This window comes from Ranitomeya imitator, chromosome 6, assembly GCF_032444005.1.
Source record: "Ranitomeya imitator isolate aRanImi1 chromosome 6, aRanImi1.pri, whole genome shotgun sequence".
Taxonomy (NCBI): Eukaryota; Metazoa; Chordata; class Amphibia; order Anura; family Dendrobatidae; genus Ranitomeya; species Ranitomeya imitator.
In genome coordinates, this window is record NC_091287.1 from 156,614,809 (window position 1) to 156,633,096 (window position 18,288).

An 18,288-nucleotide genomic window follows, 5' to 3' on the forward strand; every position below is an offset into this window, starting at 1 on the left:
CCGAGAGGCCCAGCGCCTACACGCTGCAGTGTTTCTCTGCCCTCAACAAAGCAGATACCGTATGTACTCGAGTATAAGCCGACTCTCCCCCCCACCCCCCCACCCTACTTTTGCCACAAAAAACTGGGAGAACTTAATGACTCGAGTATAAGCCTAGGGTGGGAAATGCAGCAGCTACCGGTAGATGTCAAAAGTAAAAATAGATACCAATAAAAGTAAAATTAACCCTGCTGTTCTGTTGGTCAAAAATGACCGACTTTGAACTTCAATATTCTTTAAAATATTCAAGATGCGGCTCTGAAACCCCTGGCCGACCGACCCATCCTCATTTAAGTCAATCAACCACAAGTTTCAGAACCGCATCTTGAACACCCCAACAAATACCAAAGTTCAAAATAGGTCTCCCCAGACCGAACAGAACAGCAGGGTTAATTGAGACCTCAGTAGGTTAAGTTGTTTTTGAATATCCATATTGAATCAGGAGCCCCATATAATGCTCCATAAAGTTTAGGATGGCCCCATAAGATGCTCCATATTAAAATATGCCCCATATAATCCTGCATAAAGGTTAATAATGGCCCATAAGATGCTCCATAGACACATTTGCCCAGTATAATGCTGCACAAACGTTGATTATGGCCCCATAAGATGCTCCATAAAGATATTTGCCCCATATAGTGCTGCACAAACGTTATGGCCCCATACGATGCTCCATATAGACACTTGCCCCATATAGTGCTGCACAAACGTTGATTATGGCCCCATACCGACACTTGCCCCATATAGTGCTGCAAAACGTTATGGCCCCATAAGATGCTCCATACAGACACTTGCCCCATTTGCTGTTGCTGCGATAAAAATAAAAAAAAATCACATACCGTATATACTCGAGTATAAGCCGACCCGAGTATAAGCCGACCCCCCTAATTTTGCCACAAAAAACTGGGAAAACTTATTGACTCGAGTATAAGCCTAGGGTGGGAAATGCAGCAGCTACCGGTGAATTTCAAAAATAAAAATAGATCATTATTTCCCCATAGCTGTGCCATACAGTGCTCTGCACCGTTCATATTTCCCCATAGCTGTGCCATATACGGTGCTCTGCACCGTTCATTGTGCCCCATAGATGTGCCATATACGGTGCTCTGCACCGTTCACTGTGCCCCATAGATGTGCCATATACGGTGCTCTGCACCGTTCACTGTGCCCCATAGCTGTGCCATACAGTGCTCTGCACCGTTCATATTTCCCCATAGCTGTGCCATATACGGTGCTCTGCACCGTTCATTGTGTCCCATAGATGTGCCATATACGGTGCTCTGCACCGTTCACTGTGCCCCATAGATGTGCCATATACGGTGCTCTGCACCGTTCACTGTGCCCCATAGATGTGCCATATACGGTACTCTGCACCGTTCATTGTGCCCCATAGATGTGCCATATACGGTGCCCTGCACCGTTCACTGTGCCCCATAGATGTGCCATATACGGTGCTCTGCACCGTTCACTGTGCCCCATAGATGTGCCATATACGGTGCTCCGCACCGTTCACTGTGCCCCATAGATGTGCCATATACGGTGCTCCGCACCGTTCACTGTGCCCCATAGATGTGCCATATACGGTGCTCTGCACCGTTCACTGTGCCCCATAGATGTGCCATATACGGTGCTCCGCACCGTTCACTGTGCCCCATAGATGTGCCATATACGGTGCCCTGCACCGTTCACTGTGCCCCATAGATGTGCCATATACGGTGCTCTGCACCGTTCACTGTGCCCCATAGATGTGCCATATACGGTGCTCTGCACCGTTCACTGTGCCCCATAGATGTGCCATATACGGTGCTCTGCACCGTTCACTGTGCCCCATAGATGTGCCATATACGGTGCTCTGCACCGGTCACTGTGCCCCATAGATGCTCCACATAAATCTCTGCCGCCGCCGCTGCTGCTGCTGCAATAAAAAAAAAAAACACATACTCACCTCCCTTGATTGCAGCTCCCGGCGTCTCGTTCCGGCGCCTCCATCTTCCCGGCGTCTCTGCTCTGACTGATCAGGCAGAGGGCGCCGCGCACACTATATGCGTCATCGCGCCCTCTGCCTGAACAGTCAGAGCGCAGACGCCGGGAAGATGGAGGCGCCGGCCGGGAAGATGGAGCGACGCTCGGCGGCTGGAACGAGGACAGGTGAATATGCTATACTTACCTAGTCCTGGCGATCCTCGCGCTGTCCCTCTGCCTGGTCTTCGGTGCCGCAGCTTCTTTCTCTATCAGCGGTCACCGGCACCGCTGATTAGAGGAATGAATAGGCGGCTCCACCCCTATGGGAGGTGGAGCCGCTTATTCATTTCTGTAATGAGCGGTCCCACGTGACCGCTGAAGAGGGGAAGAGCTGCAGCACAGAAGACCGTGGGATGGCAGGGACAGCGCGAGGATCGCTGGGACTAGGTAAGTATGCCTCAGCGCCCTCACCCCCTCACCCGCCGACCCTGCCACCCACCTTGACTCGAGTATAAGCCGAGAGGGGCACTTTCAGCCCAAAATTTTGGGCTGAAAATCTCGGCTTATACTCGAGTATATACGGTACTTACCTCTCTGATCCCTAATGCCCCCAGCACTTTCAATAGTCTTCTGACTCTGTTCCGGCACCGCTCCATTTTCAGCGTCTTCAGTACTGACGTTCAGGCAGAGGCTGTGCACTAACCACGTCACCGCACCATCTGACCTGAGCGTCACTGCTGAAGACGGAGCGGCGCCCGGAACGAGGAGCAGGTGAATATCGCGCAGCGCTGCGCTCCCCCTCCCCATTATACTCACCTGCTTTTAGCGCTGTGCAGTCCCTGCTTCCCTTGCACGGCAGCTTCTTCCTGTACTGAGCTGTCACCGTTACCGCTCATTACAGTAATGAATATGCGACTCCGTCCCTATAGGAGGTGGAGCCGCATATTCATTACTGTAATGAGCGGTATCATGTGACCGCTCAGTAAAGGAAGAAGCTGGGGCGCCGGGGAGCCAGGAACCTGCAGGGACCGCGCCAGGAGCAGGTGAGTATAATTAGACATCCCCCGCTTCCCCTCCCCTGCCGACCCCTGGGTAAGACTCGAGTATAAGCCGAGAGGGGGACCTTCAGCCCCCAAAAATGGGCTGAAAATATCGGCTTATACTCGAGTATATACAGTAAGTATACCTGCGCAGGAGCGCCGTTGCCGGGGAGCCAGTGAAGCAAGCCGGAGGGCGGCATTGCAAGATGGTAGGTGCCGTGTATGTATGTATGTATGTACATATATATATAAAAAGTTTTGGACACACCTTCTCATTTAAAGATTTTTCTGTATTTTCATGACTGAGAATTGTAAATTCACACTGAAGGCATCAAAACTATGAATTAACACATGTGAAATTATATACTTAAAGGGCCACTGTCACCCCCTCCAGCCGTTATAAGCTAAAAGAGCCACCTTGTGCAGCAGTAATGCTGCATTCTGACAAGGTGGCTCTTTTAGTTTATGTTTCTGTTATTCCCACAATAAATGTATTTATAATTCTGCTGAAATACCTATCTTTGTCCATGGAGGCGGGACTGAAGCCTCATCTTAGAAGCGCCCAACTGCCGTCAGTCATCTCTTGTGTAGATTTTCGCCGCCCCCTCAGCGCCATTAGTGTGTGAATTTCGGCGCCTGCGCTCTGCTCTTCTGCTCTTTACTTAGCTGCTTTTTTCTTGCCATAATACAAATTCTAACAGTCTATTCAGTAGGATTATCAGCTGTGTATCCACCAGACTTCTGCACAACACAACTGATGGTCCCAACCCCATTTATAAGACAAGAAATCCCACTTATTAAACCTGACAGGGCACACTTGTGAAGGGAAAACCATTCCCGGTGACTACCTCTTGAAGCTCATCAAGAGAATGCCAAGAGTGTGCAAAGCAGTCATCAAAGCAAGAAGTGGCTATTTTGAAGAACCTAGAATATAAGACATAATTTACATAGTAACATAGTAACATAGTTAGTAAGGCCGAAAAAAGACATTTGTCCATCCAGTTCAGCCTATATTCCATCATAATAAATACCCAGATCTACGTCCTTCTACAGAACCTAATAATTGTATGATACAATATTGTTCTGCTCCAGGAAGACATCCAGGCCTCTCTTTCAGTTGTTTCATACTTTTTTGTTAAGTATATAATTCCACATGTGTTAATTCATAGTTCTGATGCCTTCAGTGTGGATTTACAATCTTCATAGTCCTGAAAATACAGAAAAATCTTTAAATGAGAAGGTGTGTCCAAACTTTCGGTCTGTACTGTGTGTGTGTATGTATGTATGTGTGTGTGTGTGTGTGTGTGTGTGTATATATATATATATATATATATATATATATATATATATATATATATATATATATATATATATATATATATATATATATATATATAAATAATCTACATCTACAGTCATGGCCAAAAGTATTGACACCCCTGCAATTCTGTCAGATAATACTCGTTTTCTTCCTAAAAATGATTGCAAACACAAATTATTTGGTATTATTATCTTCGTTTAATTTGTCTTAAATGAAAAAACACAAAAAGAATTGTCCTAAAGCCAAATTGGATATAATTCCACACATTAAAAGGGGGTGGACAAAGGTTTTGGCACTGTTCGAAAAATCATGTGATGCTTCTCGAATTTGTGTAATCAACAGCACCTGTAACTTACCTGTGGCACCTAACAGGTGTTGGCAATAACTAAATTACACTTGCAGCCAGTTGACATGGATTAAAGTTGACTCAACCGCTGTCCTGTGTCCTTGTGTGTACCACATTGAGCATAGAGAAAAGAAAGAAGACCAAAGAACTGTCTGAGGACTTGAGAAACCAAATTGTGAGGAAGCATGATCAATCTCAAGGCTACAAGTCCATCTCCAAAGACCTGAATGTTCCTGTGTCTACCGTGCGCTGTGTCATCAAGAAGTTTAAAGCCCATGGCACTGTGGCTAACCTCCCTAGATGTGGACGGAAAAGAAAAATTGACAAGAGATTTCAACGCAAGATTGTGCGGATGTTGGATAAAGACCCTCGACTAACATCCAAACAAGTTCAAGCTGCTCTGCAGTCCGAGGGTACAACAGTGTCAACCCATACTATCCGTCGGCGTCTGAATGAAAAGGGACTGTATGGTAGGAGACCCAGGAAGACCTGACTTCTTACCCCTAGACATAAAAAAGCCTGAAACGTTTTGGAAGAATGTTCTCTGGTCAGATGAGACAAAAGAAGAGCTTTTTGGGCAAAGGCATCAACATAGAGTTTACAGGAGAAAAGAAGAGGCATTCAAAGAAAAGAACACAGTCCCTACAGTCAAACATGGTGGAGGTTCCCTGATGTTTTGAGGTTGCTTTGCTGCCACTGGCACTGGACTGCTTGACCGTGTGCATGGCATTATGAAGTCTGAAGACTACCAACAAATTTTGCAGCATAATGTAGGGCCCAGTGTGAGAAAGCTGGGTCTCCCTCAGAGGTCATGGGTCTTCCAGCAGGACAATGACCCAAAGCAGACTTCAAAAAGCACTAGAAAATGGTTTGAGAGAAAGCACTGGAGACTTCTAAGGTGGCCAGCAATGAGTCCAGACCTGAATCCCATAGAACACCTGTGGAGAGATCTAAAAATGGCAGTTTGGAGAAGGCACCCTTCAAATATCAGGGACCTGGAGCAGTTTGTCAAAGAAGAATGGTCTAAAATTCTAGCAGAGCATTGTAAGAAACTCATTGATGGTTACCGGAAGCGGTTGGTCGCAGTTATTTTGGCTAAAGGTTGTGTAACCAATTATTAGGCTGAGGGTGCCAATACTTTTGTCTGGCCCATTTTTGGAGTTTTGTGTGAAACGATCAATGTTTTGCTTTTTGCTTCATTCTCTTTTGTGTTTTTTCATTTAAGACAAATTAAATGAAGATAATAATACCAAATAATTTGTGTTTGCAATCATTTTCAGGAAGAAACTGAGTATTATCTGACAGAATTGCAGGGGTGTCAATACTTTTGGCCATGACTGTACCTGTAGCTGTTGGGTATGGTTATGGGTCCATCATAGATCATCTCATGGAAAAAACAAGTAATTATTTCATCATAATCAGAACAAATGGCACCAGGGATAGCGGCTGCTAGGATTGGATTTTCCTGCCTTTTCTACGTCCTCGGACTCTGTTACAGAAACCATTTATTTGCTTAGATTTTTTCTGACCATCTACGACTTTATGCATGTATTAGAATATAATTTGCAGATCTCACATCGGGTTCTCTGTTATCTACACCTTATTACATTTGTCTAAATGAGTTTATTAGGTTATGTTCTCACAGAAAAAATATAGTTTAGAACTATCTGCACCGATTTCCACTTTGGTCTCTTTTTTTAAATTTTTTGTAGGCGTTATTTATACAGTTCTTGGCACAGAATTAATGTATCCTCTGTCCTAAAACCCACATAAACGTACCTTAAATACGCTGGAAATTAAAGGAAACAAAAAGGAATGTTTTTCTCCATTATCTTACTGAATTTACATATTTCCAGGATTTCTGTAGAAAGATAATGGGCCCATTAGTCGTATTAGATTCACATAGTGAGTGACTGTCGTTAATAATGCATCACTTCATCCATTTCATGATTTTACCATTTCATTATTTTCTTTTATTTAACTCATTAGCTGTGTTTTTTTTGTCTATTTGTAGTTTCTCCTACTTTAAAAAATCTGATTGTTTTCCATGTATTCTAGGAGTCCTCTAGCTCAGATGGAGGAAGAGAGAAGGGAACATGTGGCAAAGATGAAGAAAATGGAGATGGAAATGGAACAAGTGTTTGAGATGAAAGTCAAGGAAAAAGTCCAGAAGCTCAAGGATTCCGAAGCAGAAGTAGGAACCAGCGTAAACTTATATGGGCAGGGCCAGAATTGAGTTGTGCAAAAAATTTGCAACTTTAGTCATTTTCACAATTTTTTTCTTTTTTTTTTTTTGCCGTAATGGATAGAGCTGGGACAGGGACCCGGCGAAGAGTGATGCCACAGTTCATCTAATGCATGATGAGCCATGATGTTCATTATGCCAGAAATCTTACTCTAGTCCAGGGGTCCCCAACTCCAGGCCTCGAGGGCCGCCAACAGTGCAGGTTTTCAGGATTTCTTTAGTATTGCATTGGTGGTAATGTGATCATCTGCACAGGTGATGATTCCAACCCCTGTGCAATACTAAGGAAATCCTGAAAACATGGACTGTTGGCGGCCCTCGAGGCCTGGAGTTGGGGACCACTGCTCTAGTCCCTGACTGGAATAAGATACCTGGCGATGTGCATGCCACTGGCCAAATGCTCCTGATTCGTTATAAGGCATGCATCGCTTCATGAATTGGGAGCATCTGACTTGTATGACCCCTCAACAAGACCGGTGTGAACATTACCAGTCTTGATACGTTGGGGCCATATTATGTTTTTTGTTTTTTTGCGTTTGTTGTAATCTTTCTGCCTACAACTGTCCTATGTTATATTCTCATAGCTCCAACGACGTCACGAGCAGATGAAAAAGAACCTTGAGGCTCAGCACAAAGAGCTCGAAGAGAAGAGGCGTCAATTCGAAGAGGAGAAAATAAACTGGGAAACTCAGCAGCGTTTACTGGAACAGCAGAATTCTTCCAGGTACTGAGCACCTTTGCTTTGTATTTTAGGTGGTGGAGTTGTATGTGTTTGGAAGATCTCCAGTTTGCAGGCTCGTTTCTCCAATATGTACTTTTCCCATAAGTCTTCAAAGGCGGTAACAAGAGATGAGCGGATCTGCCAATTTTCAGATGCGGCAAATGGTGTGGATATTACAGGGAAATTTGATGTGCAGCAAAGCTATTCTCTGTGTATTAAATATTCTTTACTATGCTCTGAGATTTCTTCAGACACAGATTAATAAGCTTAGGATGTTTAAATATTTTATTTTTTAATACCACCCTACTTATCTGCCTTGCCGTGCTTGCAGTCTGGTCCTTGGTGCTTTCTTTTCCCATTACATTGTTGCGTGCATTGTTTGGCAACTTCAAACCATCTTGCGGCTCCACTAGACCTTGGACCATCTTGTTATGATGTGCGCTGCCCAAGTGATGGCACGATGCAAAGTGACATCTGTCAGAGGCTTTGTTGATTTGAAAGCCTGGTGATGGAGTGAAGGTCAGAGAAAATATGTACGATGGTGGACATTCTGGTAGATAGGAGCAAAGAAACAACGTGATCCAAGCATTCTCTTATGCTAGACTTTCCGGTTTTAGATGTCAGCAGTACTATGAGAGAGGGGACCTTTCCATGTTAGATGTCAGCAGTATTGTAAGAGAGCGGACCTTTCCATGTTAGATGTCAGCAGTACTGTAAGAGAGCGGACCTTTCCATGTTAAATGTCAGCAGTATTGTAAGAGAGCGGAACTTTCCACGTTGTCAGCAGTACTGTAAGAGAGCGGACCTTTCCATGTTAGATGTCAGCAGTACTGTAAGAGAGCGGAACTTTCCACGTTGTCAGCAGTACTGTAAGAGAGCGGACCTTTCCATGTTAGATGTCAGCAGTATTGTAAGAGAGCAGACCATTCCATGTTAAATGTCAGCAGTACTGTAAGAGAGTGGACCTTTCCATGTTAGATGTCAGCAGTATTGTAAGAGAGCGGACCATTCCATGTTAAATGTCAGCAGTATTGTAAGAGAGCGGACCATTCCATGTTAGATGTCAGCAGTATTGTAAGAGAGCGGACCGTTCCATGTTAGATGTCAGCAGTATTGTAAGAGAGCGGACCGTTCCATGTTAGATGTCAGCAGTACTGTAAGAGAGCGGACCATTCCATGTTAAATGTCAGCAGTATTGTAAGAGAGCGGACCGTTCCATGTTAGATGTCAGCAGTATTGTAAGAGAGCGGACCGTTCCATGTTAGATGTCAGCAGTACTGTAAGAGAGAGGAACTTTCCATGTTAGATGTCAGCAGTACTGTAAGAGAGCGGAACTTTCCATGTTGTCAGCAGTACTGTAAGAGAGCGGACCTTTCCATGTTAGATGTCAGCAGTACTATAAGAGAGCGGAACTTTCCATGTTGTCAGCAGTACTGTAAGAGAGCGGACCTTTCCATGTTAGATGTCAGCAGTACTGTAAGAGAGCGGAACTTTCCACGTTGTCAGCAGTACTGTAAGAGAGCGGACCTTTCCATGTTAGATGTCAGCAGTATTGTAAGAGAGCGGACCGTTCCATGTTAGATGTCAGCAGTACTGTAAGAGAGCGGACCTTTCCATGTTAGATGTCAGCAGTACTGTAAGAGAGCGGAACTTTCCATGTTGTCAGCAGTACTATAAGAGAGCGGACCTTTCCATGTTAGATGTCAGCAGTACTGTAAGAGAGCGGAACTTTCCATGTTGTCAGCAGTACTATAAGAGAGCGGACCTTTCCATGTTAAATGTCAGCAGTACTGTAAGAGAGTGGACCTTTCCATGTTAGATGTCAGCAGTACTATAAGAGAGTGGAACTTTCCATGTTGTCAGCAGTACTATAAGAGATCGGACCTTTCAATGCAGGGTGATGACAGCCCAGAACCCCAGCAGCATTTTATTTGGTAGCATATAGAAATTGTTGCCATAGTGAAGTTGCTATAATGAGGATATACAGTTTCAGTGTGTAAATTATTGTTACCTTAGTAACAGGCTGAACAAGGTAAAATTGTTCCTCCTGAAAATGGGCTTGTCAGGCTACAGATCCAGATGGATTGTCATTTCAGCATTGGATGCCCACATTATATTGTACCACTATATTTCTCATTCTGCTGAAAACCTTTCTAAAATGGTGAAGTGTGCGGAAATGTATCATTCCTCTTGCACATTATGCAATATTTCTTGACCAGATCTTAGTGTGATAAGGCGGGCCATAGTCTGGGAAATCTGCTATAATTGATGCCAGTAATTCACATAAATTATAGGGCAAAAACAATTTCATTTTCTGCTGCACACACAGCAACGAATGTGCCCATTTTTTAATAAGTGGATTTTGCTACCACAGACTTTTTTTTTTTAATTTGGATTAAAATCTTCATAAATGACCTGTACACTTTATTATTTGTTCCTGTGGATTTTAGAAGTGCATGGTCATTGCTGAGAAAAAAGGGGCTTAGAAAGTAAAAAGACTGTTCATCACAGTATGTTAGTCACACACATGGAAATGGTAATTCTTCAGCGCTATATATGACCTCTGAAATAACATCAGGACACTGACTTCTCAGATCATCTGATTCAATGTGAAATTATTATTTTAATATCAAGTGGTTATCCAGGTTTGGTGTACAAGTATGCAGTTATTCTGTGTGACTGAAAACTAGTGAATCCTCACAGCTTGCACAGTGCCCACTGTCGGGATTTTCTGGTGCTGGGAGCAGGCGGCTGCGTGGCTTCAACTATGTGATTTGTATACATTCAGTCGCATGCCGACTAGACGCACGTGGCCTCGCTCAGTGCAAGTGTGTTGAATGAGGCTGGACATGTCTTGTCTGAATGTTTCTGGGAGTATGACAAGCGCATATTTGTGGTCACATGACCACCTGAGAATCCAGAAACTGCAGACATACTGTGAGGATTCACATAAAGACTGTGTAACTGAAGACTTGTTGACACACAAGCCTGGACAACCCTTTTAAGTAATTGACCTTATGGTGGAAGATATTTTACAGAAAGGGACAGTATATTAAGTGCAAAGTCTCTAGAGACCCCTAACAGGATGTCATGTTGCTGTATGCTAAGATCTACTACTTAGGAATCTGCTTCCAGAAACAGTTTTTGGGTACGTTCACACAGGGCATTTTTTTGCTGCGTTTTTTTCTGCAGCAAAACCTGATCATCTTGGCAGGAAAGAAACTGCACCAAAAACGCAGGTTTAGGTACGTTTTTGGTGCGTTTTTTTCTCTTCATTCATGCCAGTAAAGTTGAGTGCACACAGAGAAAAAAAACTGCTTCCTGTAGATTGATAGAATGAATAGATAGAATAGATTGATTGCTAGAATATAGATTGATAGAATAGATAGATTGATAGAATAGAATAGATGGAATGAATAGATAGATTGATAGAATAGGTAGAATAGACTAGATACATTACCTGCGGTATCCTCTTCCCTGGCGTTTTCCCACGGTGCAGAGGTTACCTCCGGTCAGGCAGTGAGGGAGCGCAGGCTCGGTGACATCACTGCTCATTACTGAGCCTGCACCCGCTGCGTCTCATTCATTCCGCACTACTTACAGCCGGGAGCGGTGGCATTAGCAGCGCTCCCGGTTATAAGCTATATCTCCCCCAGATACTGCGTGGGACACTCGTTATATCGGACTGCGACAGATCATGGAGTATACTGTACTTTTGCTTTTTTATTTTATTTTTATTACAGAAGATCGAGGGCTTCGCTTTGGAATGGCAGAATAATAAAGACGGTCAAAACTGTGTGGTGTTTTATTTCATTAAGACTTTGTTCTGCATGTGTGTGTGTTTAACCCTTTACCAACTATAGGGTTAGTAATGGATAGGTGTCTTATTCACGCCTCTCTATTACTAAGCCGGCTTAATGTCACCTTACAATAGCAAGGTGACATTAACCCCTCATTATCCCGCTTGCCACCGCTACAGGGCAAGTGGGAAGAGCCGGGCAAAGCGCCAGAATTTGCACATTTAATAGATGCGCCTTTTCTGGGCAGCTGTGGGCCGCTTTTTTCAGGCTGGGGGGCCTATATTAATGGCCCCTTACCAGCCTGAGAATACCAGCCCCCAGCTGTGAGTTTTAGCAAGGCTGGTTGTCGAAAATGGGGGGACCCCACACCGTTTTTTTTTATTTATTTCAAGAATTTAAAAAAAAAAAAAAAAGCGTGAAGACCCCTCTATTCTTGATATCTAGCCTTGCTTAAGCTGACAGCAAGGGGTTTGCGGCCCCCAGCTGTGAATTTTGTCTCTGGCTGGTTATCAAAATTAGGGGGGAACCCACTCCGTTTTTTTTTCTTTCCCTAATTTATTTATTTATAGCGCAGGAGCAGCAGATAAAAACTCCCATCCGCCGCTCCTGCTCTCACTGTAATTAGCATTAGCAGGTGTTGGATGATAGGAGCAGTAGTCCCATCAGCTGACACCAGTGATCGGAGGTAAAGTTTACATCTCCGATCACAGCTGAGCGTTCACGCTGTATACTGACACGGCTCTCTGACAGGTGGGGAGGATTTCCCCGCCGATTAGAAGCGGTGTTTGCCGCACTGTCATGAATATGACAGCATGTTAAACACTGTAATGTCGGAACCCCCATTTAAGTGAATTGGGATCGGGTCCGCTCTGCTGGATGACAGGCTGCATGGACGCATCATGCAGCCTGCCACCTAGATGTAGCAGAGCCGAGTGTGACATCACATATGGCTGTCCTTGACTTTTCTGCAGCAAATACGCTGCAAGAAAAATCAACTTGCGTATTTTCACCATTTTTTCACCATCCATTCAAGTCAATGGGTGAAAAACGCTGATAGTGACATGCTCTAAGTCAAAAAAACGCTGCAAAGCACAAAATACTGATCACACAAAAACCCAATGTGTGTGCATGAGATTTCTGAAATCTCATAGGCTTTGCTGGTACTGTAAAAAGCAGCTGAAAATTGGCATAAAAAAACGCCCTGTATGAACTTACCCTTTCATACATATTTTTCGTTTACATGTAATTGACGGTACAACACAACTCGGATGCAGAGATCTATGTCCCACATCAAAAAAGCTAGTTTCACACCAGGTCTTTGTTTCCATTTGTGACTTTTGGGGACTTCCACCGGATGCCCCAAAATACTGTCTCATGCACCACCTCCACCGGTCATTGAGAGCGCTTAGGCAAATGGAGCTCAAAGTCTCCAACTTTGGACTCTGTTTGGCCTCTTTTTTGTTTTTTTTTTAGTCAGATGCAATAGTGTGGTTTGTCAAACTTAAAAAAAAAAAAAAAATAAAATTCCTGAAAGGAGGCCAAATACAGTCCAAAGTTGGAGATTTTGGACTCAATTTACTCCATGGCTCTGTTGGGAGTTATATTTCTTTTTTGGGAGGTTCAGATGACAGCCCCCGATGGAGTCTTGGAAGTAGGCTTATTCAAAGTGAACTGTGGCCCAACTGTTCTGGTGCACAATTAGGGTCCCAGCTAGTGATGAGCGAGTGTACTCCTTGCCCGGGTTTTCCCGAGCACGCTTGGTTGGTCTCCCGAGTATTTATGACTGCTCGGAGATATAGTTTTCATCGCGGCAGCTGAATGATTTACAGCTACTAGCCTGCTTGATTACATGTTGGGGATTCCCTAGCAACCAGACAACCCCCACATGTACTCAGCCTGGCTAGTAGCTGTAAATCATTCAGCTGCCGCGATGAAAACTAAATCTCCTAGCAGTCATAAATACTCGGAGGACACCCAAGCGTGCTTGGGAAAACCTGAGCAAGGAGTATACTCACTATTCATTAGTCCCAAACCTATAATATATAAATGAGACTTGGCACTCTTACCTTCAGTGAAAGGTAGTGACTTGTTAATTAACTGCTGCGGGGTGGGGATAAGCCGACTTGGGGCTGTCATTGAACTATTCAGTTCTCTTCCTATAGTCCGTGGCTGGCTGCTTAAACCATGTTTTCTCTGAAAAACGCACATGACTGTAGTCGCATGGGCACGCTCTGAGCCAGACTAGTCTGTTCCCTGGCTCTGGTCCCTGGCCAGATGCTTTAAAATATATTTTCTCTTGCAACACTATGATATTCTGTATCGGAGAAAAATATATACCTGGCTGCAGTTGTGCAACCAGGCTGTGATTCGTGCTGCCCAGTTAGGGCATGAATCAAGTGACAGGTTACCTTTTATTTGAAAACCTAAAACCTTCTCACCTTTTGTGCTATAGACTTGTACCCAGGGCTGTGGAGTCTGTATCCATTTTGGTGGAGTCGGTAATAAAATGCACCTACTCAAACTCCTAAAATATATAAATTGGGTACAGTTGTACAATGCAGGATGTGCTTGTAAATGTTTTCATAAGAATTTGTGACAGTTATGAAATCTACTATATAGTTGTCTAAGGGTCACTTCCGTCTGTCTGTCTGTCCCGGATATTCATTGGTCGCAGCCTCTGTCTGTGATGGAAATCCAAGTCGCTGATTGGTCTCGCCAGCTGCCTGTCATGGCTGCCACGACCAATCAGCGACGGCCACAGTCCGATTAGTCCCTTCCTACTCCCCTGCAGTCAGTGCCCGGCGCCCGCTCCATACTCCCCTGCAGTCAGTGCCCGGCGCCCGCTCCATACTCCCCTGCAGTCAGTGCCCGGCGCCCGCTCCATACTCCCCTGCAGTCAGTGCCCGGCGCCCGCTCCATACTCCCCTGCAGTCAGTGCCCGGCGCCCGCTCCATACTCCCCGCAGTCAGTGCCCGGCGCCCTCTCCCTACTCCCCGCAGTCAGTGCCCGGCGCCCGCTCCCTACTCCCCGCAGTCAGTGCCCGGCGCCCTCTCCATACTCCCCGCAGTCAGTGCCCGGCGCCCTCTCCATACTCCCCGCAGTCAGTGCCCGGCGCCCGCTCCATACTCCCCGCAGTCAGTGCCTGGCGCCCGCTCCATACTCCCCTCCGGTCACCGCTCACACAGGGTTAATGCCAGCGGTAACGGACCCCGTTATGCCGCTGGTAACTCACTCCGTTATCGCCGCTATTAACCCTGTGTGACCAAGTTTTTACTATTGGTGCTGCCTATGCAGCGTCAATAGTAAAAAGATCTAATGTTAAAAATAATAAAAAAACAAAAAACCTGCTATTCTCACCCTCCGTAGTCCGACGATGCGCTTGCGCCTGCCGCCAGCTTCCGGTCCCAGAGATGCATTGCGAAATTACCCAGAAGACTTAGCGGTCTCGCGAGACCACTAAGTGATCTGGGTAATTTCGCAATGCTTCCTGGGAACGCAAGATGGCGGCAACCGCGCGCATCGCCAGAGGTTCGCTGGATCTACGCTGCATCCCACTGGGTGAGTATATATCTATTTTTTATTTTAATTATTTTTTTAACAGGGATATGTTGCCCACACTGCTGTATACTACGTGGGCTGTGTTAGATACCGCGTGGCTGCTATATACTACATAGGCAGTGTTCTATACTATGTGGGCTGTGTGATATACTCCGTGGGCTATGTTCTATACTGCGTGGGCTGTGCTATATATTACGTGGCCAGTGTTATATTCTGCGTGGACTGCGTTATATACTACATGGCTGCTATATACTACGTGGGCAGTGTTATATACTACGTGGCTGTGTTCTATACTGCGTGTTATATACTATGTGGCCACTGTTAGATACTATGTGGACTGTGCTATATATTATGTGGGCTGTGTTATATATTACGTGGTCAGTGTTACATGCTACGTGGGCTGTGTTATATACTGCGTGGCTGCTATATACTGCGTGGCTGCTATATACTGTGTGGGCTGTGTTAATATAGTACGTGGCTGGGTTATGTACTACGTGGGCTGTCATTTACTGCGTGTTCTATATTAACGCAGCGGGTATTCTACAATATGTATGTATGTATATAGCAGCCACATGGTATATACCCCTGGCCTGAGGATCTGGGCTTTTAGTTGAGCTGAATCTGTGCTGCACTTTATGGACATGCTCAGTAGTGACCAGTGCCAAATCTCTGACTCCCACTCCACAGCCTTGCTTCTACCTATGGCCAACTATCAGCTTATTTGCATACAGCCCTGCGATTACACAACAGATGACAAGCTAGCATCCAGCTTACAGTAGTACTGGGGATATTCTCTTGCTTTTACTTCAGCCTGCTTTGTACACCACTTAGCTATTGTGCAATTATATGAAATGATTCTGTTTACAGGGCAGAGCTGATGGTGCCATGGTATGGGGTACCTTCTAACTACCAGATGTAAGAGTGTGACACTAGGTCTCCTATATGGAAAATCTCTACACTCCTGGCTTGAATATTGTATTTGACAGATTGTATGCTAGTCCATACCTAATTATTTTCTTCTGTGTTTTCCCTAGGACTTTGGAGAAAAATAAGAAGAAAGGGAAGATATTTTAAGACATTTGTTGACCACCATACTCTGTATCAGTTGCCAACTTGCCAGCACAGACATCAGTGTTTGTTGGAGCCATTCAGCCACTTTTGAAACCAGTTGCATCCATAAATGTTGGATTAAACGGCATGACCTTTTTTTATTATTATTATTATTATTATTATTGATCTTAGTGGAAAATAAGATGATGCCTTGAATTGTTTGAGGTTATTTTTTGCATACTTGGAGAACTACACACTGCAGGAAACTGCTCCCTCTCTCCTCCCTGTCTCTCTTTTCAACTCACGTCTTCATTTTAAAATCAGGAAAAAGCATTTTACTGTTGTGTACGCGTGGTCTGGTGGCTGGTAGCAGCATACTCCACAATACAAGGACTCTGGCTTAACAATGAAGATAAACGCCATCTTCTAACTCGCGCACGTGTAATAGAGAACTTCCATACATACGGTTTCTAGTCTTTTACCTTTATTTCCTTCTTATTTTGACACTTCCATTGTTTAAGATACACATGGGAATTATAGGCTTACAGTGCACAGTTGGCTTTTCTCTTCTTTCATTTTTCCCCAAGAACCAAACTCTAGCGAGTGGGGAAATCTTAAATATATGCTTTTCCATTTAATACCCTCTTTCCAGGAGACTCTACTTACTGCTTCCTTTTTGTAATAACATTTAGATATTATTTCTGAGTATGGGCCCTACTGATTTAAAGTATATCCTATTTCTTTGCGGTAGGAGTCAGTGAGTAAAACCTTTATATATTTTTATTTTTTACTTTCTGCCTCTTTAAATACTTCTCTATGTTTTGTGGTAATGCAGCAGGAATGATAAGGATTTATAGGTCATTTCTAGATACAATAACATTCTGTTCCTTCCCTATTGTGCAGTCTATTTTAGGTTTTGCTAGAAATGGGATCATGGCCTCACAAGGAGAGGAACATCACACTTTCGCATTTACCTGTATTCCTATACTGCATTCTGTATTTTTTTTTTGTTTGTATTGTACAAAGTCACATAATAAACAATGTTGTGATGTAAGACTAGTACCTGCTCTTTCCTTTTACTTTGGTTCTACAGTATTTTTTCAAAAGGACTTGTATAATTTTAGGTGCAAACCTCTATGCTGATTAATTTCTTTCCTTTCTCCTGTTGCTTAGAATATAGGCCTCTACCGAAAGAAGCGGAGGTGCTTGCTGCATACTGTGCAACTCCTAATTGTCCTCTACTGGTGGTGTGGCTGCAGACAACCCGGGTCAGAGATTTTATTAAGTAGCCGTAGAGGGCGTTTCCATGTTCACCTTGATGGCTTACATCACCGCTATAGCTAATCACTATGCTCAACGTCTCTGCCAATGGCACAAGCAGCCAACCTCAGTGACGAGCTGCAGCTGTGAAGTGAGCTGTTGTGATGTCACCGCTGCAGCCAAAATGCAAGAGTCTCGGGGATCGGCGAGTACTATTGGTGTTTTCTTACAGTGTAAGAATCATTTGAAGTCCAGTTTTTACCCTTCACAACGACTGCACCCACTGGAGAGATAGGGATCCGCCCCAAGGAACAGGAAACCTACAGAAGAATAAAAGGGTGGTCCGCCTCTCCTCCTCAGTTTAGGTTTCCTGTTCCCAGGGTGACAGGATCTCTGGATTCACAGAAGACCATACCTGGGCCAGGGGCATCCGCCTGTGCGGTCTCTGCGGGAACGGCAGGGGATGCAGTCCAGAAGCAGCGTCGGGGGAGTTTCCGTTAGACGGCTCCCCCCTAGTCTGTCCGGCGCAGTGAGAGCTGGATGTGGATGAGGCCACCCGGTCTCACTGAGGAGCGCTGCGGTGAAGTGCGGGCTAAAGAAAAGCTCTGGGACGTCGGACGGCATATGAGGGTCCGGGGGGGGGGGGGGGTTTCTGCCGCTTGATCGCCAGAAGCAGCAGCCGGGAACACGCCGCTCCATAGCGTGGCCGAGGTGAGACGCGGCCGCGCATGCGCAGACCGGCGAAAGGCTCCATTTCCTGCCCGGAAGTGATTTTACCACTTCCAGGGCATACAGCACAGCGGTGGGGGAAAGTGCGGTTTTGCGCATGCGCAGTACACCGCTAACAAAAAAAAAAGACTGGAGTTTCTGCTTGAAAAAGGGGGATGGTTGCGAGCGCACAGGCGATGCAACTTGTCATCCCCAGGCAAGATGGTGGACCCAGCGG

General features: G+C 44.9%; 1 protein-coding gene across 2 annotated transcripts in view; it reads left to right on the forward strand.

The window, feature by feature from the left end:
- The window catches only part of SEPTIN7 (septin 7), a 64,559-nt gene extending 47,418 nt beyond the window's left edge, over positions 1–17,141 (forward strand). For both annotated transcript variants that reach the window (XM_069730221.1, XM_069730222.1), the window contains 3 exons: positions 6,767–6,902; positions 7,538–7,677; positions 16,067–17,141. In XM_069730221.1, the coding sequence (XP_069586322.1) occupies positions 6,767–6,902; positions 7,538–7,677; positions 16,067–16,106 (316 nt within the window). In that variant the 3' untranslated portion in view covers positions 16,107–17,141. The remainder of the gene's footprint in view (positions 1–6,766; positions 6,903–7,537; positions 7,678–16,066) is intronic.
- The last annotated feature ends 1,147 nt before the right edge of the window (positions 17,142–18,288 follow it).